At 41.7% G+C, this 9,791-nt stretch overlaps 1 protein-coding gene across 1 annotated transcript in view; it reads left to right on the top strand.

Annotated features, from left to right (window-relative positions):
• Nucleotides 1-5,165: 5,165 nt before the first annotated feature.
• The window catches only part of ACADM (acyl-CoA dehydrogenase medium chain), a 49,818-nt gene continuing 45,192 nt past the window's right edge, over nucleotides 5,166-9,791 (top strand). The window contains exon 1 of the mRNA XM_022581070.3: nucleotides 5,166-5,287. Within this exon, the coding sequence (XP_022436778.1) occupies nucleotides 5,258-5,287 (30 nt within the window). The 5' untranslated portion in view covers nucleotides 5,166-5,257. The remainder of the gene's footprint in view (nucleotides 5,288-9,791) is intronic.

Genomic DNA, 9,791 nt, shown 5'->3' with positions numbered 1-9,791 from the left:
TTGACTCAAAGTTACTTTATCTCAAACTATGGTCATGATTCTTAGTAACCTCAATATCCACAGAAATGATCCTTCCATTAACCTGGCCTCTCAGTCTTTGTCTTCCTTCCCCACAATAATATTGTTTTCCACTCTGCTTCAAGTGCTTATTCCCACGATGATGCTCTAGAGCTTGTCTTTATTTTCCTGCATTCTTCCACCTGACTACTACTCTCTTTTTGGCTCATTCTTTCCAATATTCTAGTTCCATTAATTTTTCAAACTCACTAGATATGCCAACGCATTAGAACTAGTACCTCTGCAGGGTCCCTCATACCTTCACAGTCTCACTCCCAGGAAGTTTGAGAAAAAAGAAAATAGTCTATGTTCTTCCCTGGTGGTGCAGTGGTTAAGACTCCACGCTCCCAACACAGGGGGCCTGGGTTCGATCCCTGGTCAGGGAACTAGATCCCACATGCATGTCACAACTAAGAGTCCGCATGCCACAACTAAGGAGCCTGCCTGCCGCAACTAAGACCAAATAAATAAACAAATATTAAAAAAGAAAGAAAGAAAGAAAATATTCTATACTTGTAAGAGATAGGGTAGGGGATTCCTGGAGAAAGAGAACCAGGCATGGCTTTCTTGACATAGAGAAGCCATTTTTGGCCTAAGCCATTTTGTGACCTAAGCCTGATTACAATACTTATCCTTGAACAGATCTCAGTAATTAATGATCTTAAGGGAACAAAAGAATGCAGAAGCAAATGACTTATTGGGCAAAAGAAGTAACCATAGCAAAGATAATACATCAGTTGCAAAGACTCCCATTTCTGTTTCAGTGGTAAAGATTAGCCTGAAGAGCTCAACAACAGATCAACTGGAACCTAAGGGATGATGATGTTGACCTTTTCTGACTCCTGTGACTTTAACCAACGAAAGCTTGGACTCTGTCGACCACCCAATCCCCTTCATGTATATGCATGTACTCTTAGCTTAAAAATTCCCCAATTTTGCTGTTTGGGGAGACACTGCTGTGGGAAAGATCTCTGGTGTTCCCCTACTTGCTGCAGGTAATAAATCCTTCCTTCTCCTGAGCTTTGGCTTAGTTGTGTCATTTGGCTCAACACCCACCAAAAGGCGAACCCAGTTTTGGGGTAACATACTTACAAAATAATTTTTCATTTTTTTCTCAAATTTCCAATATTCCCTCACTCTCTGTTGATAATCTTACTTCCTATTTCATTGGGAAATAGAAACAATCAGCAGAAAATCTCCAACTATTCCCTCCATCACATCTACCAAATTATCAGCACCTGAACTTACATACTCTTACTTTCTTACCTGTGTGAGTATCTTTTCCTCAGAAATGTATGAAGGAATATAAAAATTTTTCCCTCAACTCCAAAGGAATCTCTGGTCTACCTTCAGCTTATTCAAGGGCCCCAGGTTAAGAACCACTAACCTAAAGAATGGCCTGTCATTTACGTCATATTCCCATGAGTTAGGGGGAGATGGCAGGGAACAAAGGAACATTGGGGAGAGATATTTGAACTGTTGTACCTAAAAATGCAGTAAAAGGTTTGTGGAACAGTGCCCAATTAATATAAAGGTATTTATTAAGAGCCGATTCTGGAACCACACAACCCAGATTGGGACTTGAACCCACGTGCTGGGACTCAAACCCAGCCAAAACCAAGAATGGGACTTGAACCCACGTGCTGGGACTCGAACCGAGCCAAAACCCAGAATGGGACTTGAACCCATGTGCCAGGACTTAAACCCAGCCGAAACCCAGACTGGGACTTGAACCCACAGTCTTTTAATTGAGATCACACACCTGGTCTCAGGACCTAATGAAGCTCAGGTTCTTTTGTGTGTGGTACACAGGCCTCTCACTGTTGTGGCCTCTCCCATTGCAGAGCACAGGCTCCGGACGCGCAGGCTCAGCGGCCATGGCTCACGGGCCCAGCCGCTCTGCGGCATGTGGGATCTTCCCGGACTGGGGCATGAACCCGTGTCCCCTGCATCAGCAGGCGGACTCTCAACCACTGCGCCACCAGGGAAGCCCAAAGCTCAGGTTCTTGATGTCTCATCACAGAGAGGAATTCAGCGACAGACAAAGGGATAAGCAAGAAGTGGATTTATCTAGAGAACCACACTCCACAGACAGAGTGTGGGCCATCTCAGAAGGCAAGAGTGGGCCTCTGGGTATGGGGTTGTCAGTTTTTATAGGGGTGGGTAGTTTCCTAGGCTAATGAGTGGGAGGAGTATTCCAGCTATTTTGGGGAAGGGGTGGGGATTTCCAGGAACTGGGCCATTGTCCACTTTTTGACTTTTATAGTTGGCCTTGGAACTCTCATGGTGCCTGTGGGTGTGTCATTTAGCTTGCTGATGTGTTATACTGAGGCTCAAGGTCTAGTGGAAGTCGATTAGTCTGTCATCTTGGACCTATTTGGTTCTAATCAGTTTATGTCATGTCCTCGGGCTATGTCATTCTTTTAAAGGTTGTGCCCTGCCCCTTCCCTCCTGTTTCAATTCCATGTCTACCAAGGGGCAAAATTTAGTAGAAAGATTGTTTAGCATAACACCACATATCACTGAAACTGAGGACTCGGATACAAAAGCCTTTCCATGTCCCCCATTTCTTGTTTGTAGGAAAAAGGTTTCAGCTCCTAGCCCTTCCCTGAATTCCAAAAGGCAGATTCAAACAGTTACTAATTAGAAGAGTGAGAGAATGCAGAAACAAAAGAAAGGCAGTTAAGAAACACTGCAGAGATGGAGCAGGGTCCTGGTTCCTGTTCAAGGGATATACATAGCAATCTGATACAAACTCTGAGTTCTTCTAGGGGAACTAAGTGCCCTTGCCCAGGTGGAAGATGGTAACCTCATGCTTAGCACAAGCACATGGACCCCAGACTGGCTGAAACCAAAAGACTGATAATTGAGATTCCTGGAACACCACCCTGTTACCTCACCACCAACCAATCAGAGGAAGATCACACATAGTGCAGACCTCCCCTCAAACTTTGCCTATAAAAACTCTTCCCCAAAAACCACTGGGGAGTTCAGGTCTTTTGAGCACGAGCCACCCATTTTCCTTGCTCAGCCCTGCAATGAGCCTTTCTCTGTTCCAAACTATGATGACGTTTTGGTTTGTTTGGCCTCACTGTGTCTTGGGCACATGAACTTGGGTTCAATAACATCACCCTATAGATTGCTTCTTAATTACAAAGGGAAAAATATACCTTTACCATAGAAAGAAACGACCTTAATTGGTCAGCACGTTAATCAGTCAAACTTACCATCACAAATAATGGGACAAACCTAACATTAAACACCTCCTAATGTGATACAACATGAATTACACAGTATGACAAAAAGTATCCTTGCCAAATATATTTAATCTTAACTACTCGAGCCTCTCATAACTGGCAGTTTATAGGAAATACAAGGTCTAGAAGCAAAAATAAGTACAATCAGACAACTCAGAATTAGGCCATTCTTCAAGACAACTGGTTGGTTTCTTAAGGAAAAAATCAAAATTACTGGATTACAAGTTTTTGGTTAAAAGAAATCAAAGAAAGTTAAAACCTAACTGCAACAGGCAATCACTGATATGATCTTAGTTCAAAAACAAACAGCATACAAAAGTCATTTTGCAGACAACCAGGAAATCTAAATATTAACTGGATATTAACTTAGAGAATAACTATTAATTTTCTTCCACGTGATAAAGGTTTTGTGGTTATGTAGGACAATGTCCTCATAGAAGATATATAGCAAAAATATTCAGAGGTGAAGTGCCTTAATGTCTACAGCTTATGGTTCTCACAAAAACAAAAACAACCAGCAAACACAAACACACACACACATATATGTACATACAAACATATAAATAAAACGTGACATATAATAACAATTTTTAAATTTAGTGATGGGCATATGTGTGATTTTGTATTTTTTGTTCATTTTTTCTGTGTTTAAAATGCTCACAATAAGAAATTGGAAAAAAGAAGTCAAATCCTACCCATCTTTAACAGTCCATTTTGTGTTTTACCTACCTCTTCGAGAGCTTCCTTGCTGATTCCAGGACAAACTGCATTCTCCCTTTACTGAATTTCCCTGGTACTTTTAATTTAGCTCTTAATTAACGTTCTGTCTTGTACTCAGTCTGCAATAAATACATCTTAAATTTCCAGAAGACAAAGTGGAAGGTTCTTGTAGGGGAGTACAGTAACAGGATATAGAAGGTAAACAATTGACTTAGAATTAGATTATGGTCAGCCTCTACCAGGCAAGAAAAGTTAAGTTAGTGACAAGATTTAGGGGTGAGTGCTGAGGGCCTAAAATTAAGATGGTACAATAAAAATGAAAAGTCCTGGGAATTACGGGAAACATTTATACTCCCGACTTGCACTGGGCTTTTACTAGCTTTCACAAAGAGCCACCAAACCTTGACAGCTTTAAAAATCCCCCGGCTTTGAAACACCAGTTATCTCAGAACTCAGGGTCTAACTGGAAAGGGTGACTTTAAATATAATTCTTCAGGCAGACATTGACTTCCAACATTCATTCGCTGAGCCAGAAGCTTTAGATAGGCTCACCTTGCACCCTTATTTCTACACACGTGTACAGTAATAAGTAGCCTTGGGAATATGCCGGAAGATCAAATTTACTTCGTTGATTAAATTCCCTTTGTTTAAATTTTCTTCTTTGTGTCCAGCGTTTGAGAGTAAAGTATACTTTGAATCGTCAAGGCAGAAATGATTTGGGCTTGATAGGTTTCTCCGCGTTAAAAGTCAAGGTCGAAAGCCAGGGAGACGTCTTTTCGCCAGGCTCCTCAACTCGCCCTCTCACCCAGATTCTCCGCCAGCCCGGTGCCCCGCCAGTTCCCCGCTTGGCGCCAGCAGCCCGCCCACTTCCCGCCTCCCTCGCCATTGCCGCCCTCCCGGTTCCTTCTCCGCACCGCTGTCAGCCTCAGCTTCCCCCCAAGAGGGCGCATCGTCTAAACTCAAAGGACAAGCGGGAAGCGAAGCCTTTTCAGGGACCACCCCTCGCGGCTCTTCAGGCACCAAGGCCGCCAAGATGGCGCTGAAGGCGCAGGCGAGGTCACCTAGCGAGCGTTCGGAGACCCCGCCCCCTGGGCCCCGCCCACACCCTGGAGGGTGGTCTGTGCCAGACATGGGCGGGTCCAGGCGGGTCCAGCGTCCTACGTGTCAGCGGTCTTGGCACAAACTGGTAGATTAGAGACTGAGTAGCCGGACGGAGAGTCAACATGGCAGCGCTGTTTAGGCGAAGCTGCGGGGTGAGAGGAAGAGCAGGGCTCGGCGCGGGTGGGAAATGGAGCTTGTGGTGTTTGGCGAGGGGGACCTGGACCGGAAATAGGTGTGGCGGGGGGGCCGGTGTGGGAAGCGGTGATAAGGAAGGAGTCCGCTTCGGGGCGCCTTAGCCCTTCTTACGCCACCTCTGGCAAAGCCTGGATTCCGGACCCTGACTTTCACGCCCAACCCCTCCTCTCCTTGTGGGACGGAATGCTTCCTGCGTTTTCACTTTCCTCTATACCCTCGGCAACTGCCCCCGATATAGGCGGCGTCCACTTTTGAGAATATCGCTTATCTTTCTCTGGCCCGAGACCCTTACAAAGGTTTTCCGGAGGAATCCCATCCTATCTCGAAGTAAATCCATCTCTGAATTGGCCGGTGCCTCAGAATTACAACCCTGAACTAACTAGTTTTTGCTGAACTAGTATGTCTTAGGGAAAACGCTCTACTGGCTTTCTATCCCCAGCCTAAGAAGAAGGTCATAAAGTAAATTTTATTCTGCAATTGATGTATACTACAACAGCGGTCCCCAACCTTTTTTTCGCACAAGGGACCGGTTTCATGGAAGACGAATTTTTTCCATGGGGGTGGGGGGATGGTTCAGGAGGTAATGCGAGCGATGCGGAGCCCAGGTGAAGATTCGCTCGCTAGCCCACCACGCACCTCCTGTTGTGTGTCTTGGTTCCTAACAGGCTGCGGCCTGGTATCCTGCGGCCCCGGGGGTTGGGGACCCCTGTACTACAAAGTGCAGCCTGCCAAGTCACGGGGAAAAGGAAAACGGAGCAGCTGCTCATTAGGATACTTAAAAAGTTTAATATGCTTTTGTTTTCGTAATATGGAGAGAGACGCCTCAACGTTGTGTACGTTAAAAAAAGAGGAAAGTAAATCATACGGCACAATTTTCTTTGAAGCTTGTTTGTATATTCTAGTGTTGTCTCACAGATTTTAAATTGTCTCAGTCACTAGATATATTTTGCTAGCTTTATTATTTATATAGTCACACAAGACTGCCATTTAAATGTCATTTATAATTAAGAACGTTATGCCCTGTACCAAAATAGTAGCAGATTTAGAATTTAGAGTAATTGTAATGGATTTTTGCCCAATATTTGTCATTGTTATGCAGGTTAATGGACTCTGAAGGCAGAGATTGGGGGATTTAAAAAATGATCTTAAACTCTGACACCAGAAAAAAAGAGGGATTTCTCAATCTTGCAAAAAAAGGAAATAGAAAAACCTATCCAGAAAACTTATACCCCTGTATCTCTTCTTTGACACTCCCATAAAACTAAGACTAATTCCTAAGAAATATGCAAAAGTCTTTAATTATATCTGTGCTGTTATTGCAGAGTTAATGCTTGATTAAAGTTGCTGCCTTTTGGAGGTTTGGAATTCCATTGTTCTGATCAGAGAGCTCACAGTAGTAACCAATATTTATATAGCATTACGCTTCCAAGATATTATCTTATTTTAATCATCTCTGCAATTACCCAGTAAGATTAGCCTCATTTTCCAGGTTTGAAAAGTTAATTAACAGGTCTTTGGGCATTGTTCCCTGGCTGTAGCTACCTTTGTACTTTGTTTTACATAACATGTTTTCCTGAAAAATCATATGTAAACTTTTTATAAATTATTTTAGGTACACTAACAATTCCCTATTTAAAGTCTCCCAGCAGACCATTTTACCTGTATTGTGAGGTCTAATTTTGTGCAATGCTGTCAAAACACACATTTAGAAGGGTCAAGTTTTTTGGTCTGATTTTTGTGGGGGTCTTTTTTGTTTGTTTGTTTTTTGGAATCTAATAACCAATTAGGATACTTAAATTGAAAGAGCAGTATAGCAGGGTGGTTGATGGCATGAGTTCATGATAGTAAATGTTAGAATAATAATCCTGGTTCCTAATAGTAAGTAGAGTGACCTTGGCCAATTTTACTTGACTTTTCTGAGCCTCAGTTTCTACATATGCAAAATAAGAATAAAAATAGTTCCTTAATCTTAGGATTGACCGAAAGATTCAGTGCATTAATACGTGGAATGTGACTAAAGAAGAATAGGTTTGGTCTATGATGACTGGACAATGAGTATCAGAGAAACCATGTTTTACTTCCAAAATAAAATTAATGAAAATTGCAAAGAAGATATGAATTTTTGTACTCTATTTTTTTCAAAATTGTAGTATAAAGTATGTTATCACTTTGAAAGGGTTATTTAAATTAAGATATTTGACAGTCTTCATTGTCACTTTAAATGTAGATAATTCTGTTTACAAGTTCAAGTTGTCATCTACAAAGTGGACACTTTCTTTTCACAGATTTTGAAAAACATAAGCAAGTTCAGTTCTTGATCTTTTAGTATATTGTTGAGTTGCTCTTTTCTTTCAATGTCTAGCTTACTAGAATTTAGTTCCATCAAATTCCTTGAAGTATAAATTGTGTAATTTTGGCTGTCCTCAAACATTTACTTAGGAGTTCCAGTATGATTTCCAGTTTGATAACTTTAATAAATGCGAGTGGTTACTTTTTGTGTACATTGAACTGTTGTGAGTATAAAAATGGATTGCAAAGGAATAATATCTGCTTATATTTTTTATATATATTTTTTGAAGAAATATGCATGTATTTCAGGTATTAAGACAAGTAGTATATTAATGGTTTAGAATAGGGTTGACAAACTGTAAAGAGACAGTAAATATTTTTGGCTTTGTGGACCATATGGTTTCACAACTCTGCTGTGAAAGCAGCAATAGACAATATGGTATGGCTGTGTTCCAACAGAATTTTATTTACAAAACTGGTGGGTACCATAGTGTGCTTACCCTTGGCTTAGAATATTCTAAGAATACTTACAGACAACAGCAGAAAATACAGAAAATTGTTTTAGGCTAGTTTGTTTTATTAAATAAAGTGAGGTATCGTAGAAAATGGGATCCTCCAAGGGGAAGATTCCCAGAGGCATTCCTGGGAGGCTCTCCAGAGACAGGGTATCAAAGTTGATGGACTAGGCAACTCTTGAATGTATGGTACCATCCTATTGTTGCCCCCCCCACCCCCGTTCCAACTCCCCAATCACAAATGTTCTAGAACTTGTAGATGAGATTTCTCGAATAGTGGTTCTAAGTCTACCACTACCCCTGATTGGTATTTGTCTTGGAAACACTCCATGTTAGTAGTGCAAATACTACTAATCAGTTTTAGTTGCATTGCATTTTTTTTTTTCTTTTTTTTTTTTTCTTTTGCGGCACGCGGGCCTCTCACTGTTGTGGCCTCTCCGGTTGCGGAGCACAGCCTCCAGACGTGCAGGCTCAGCGGCCATGGCTCACGGGCCCAGCCACTCCGCGGCATGTGGGATCTTCCTGGACTGGGGCACGAACCCACGTCCCCCGCATCGGCTGGCGGACTCTCAACCACTGCGCCACCAGGGAAGCCCTGCATTACATTTTTTAAAAATTTTATTTTATTTATTTATTTTTTATACAGCAGGTTCTTATTAGTTATCTATTTCATACATATTAGTGTATACATGTCAATCCCAATCTCACAATTCATCCCCCCCTCCACAGCATTCCCCCCCTTGGTGTCCATACATTTGTTCTCTACGTCTGTGTCTCTATTTCTGCCTTGCAAATGGTTCATCTGTACCATTTTTCTGGGTTCTCCATATATGTGTTTTTCTCTTTCTGACTTACTTCACTCTGTATGACAGTCTCTAGGTCCATCCATGTCTCTACAAATGACCCAATTTTGTTCCTTTTTATGGCCGAGTAATATTCCATTGTATATATGTACCACATCTTCTTTATTCATTAATCTGTCAGTGAGCATTTAGGTTGCTTCCATGACCTGGCTATTGTAAATAGTGCTGCAGTGAACATTGGGGTGCATGTGTCTTTTTGAATTATTGTTTTCTCTGGCTGTGTGCCCAGCAGTGGGGTTGCTGGGTCATGTGGTAATTCTATTTTTAGTTTTTTTAAGGAACCTCCATACTGCTCTCCATAGTGGCTGTATCAATTTGCATTCCCACCAGCAGTGCAAGAGGGTTCCCTTTTCTCCACACCCTCTCCAGCATTTGTTGTTTGTAGATTTTCAGATGATGCCCATTCTAACGGGTGTGAGGTGATACCTCATTGTAGTTTTGATTTTCATTTCTCTAGTAATTAGTGATGTTAAGCAGCTTTTCATGTGCCTCTTGGCCATCTGTATGTCTTCTTTGGAGAAATGTCTATTTAGGTCTTCTGCCCATTTTTGGATTGGGTTGTTTGTTTTTTTAATATTGAGCTGCATGAGCTGTTTATATATTTTGGAGATTAATCCTTTGCCTATTGATTCATTTGCAAATATTTTCTCCCATTCTGAGGGCTGTCTTTTTGTCTTGTTTATAGTTTCCTTTGCTGTGCAAACGATTTTAAGTTTCATTAGGTCCCATTTGTTTATTTTTGTTTTTATTTCCATTACTCTAGGAGGAGGGTCAAAAAACATCTTGCTGTGATT

Source organism: Delphinapterus leucas, chromosome 1 (genome assembly GCF_059928025.1).
Source record: "Delphinapterus leucas isolate spDelLeu-1000000601 "Yukka" chromosome 1, BTC_Dleu_Yukka2, whole genome shotgun sequence".
NCBI lineage: Eukaryota > Metazoa > Chordata > Mammalia > Artiodactyla > Monodontidae > Delphinapterus > Delphinapterus leucas.
This window is presented reverse-complemented; position numbering and strand designations above follow the sequence as displayed.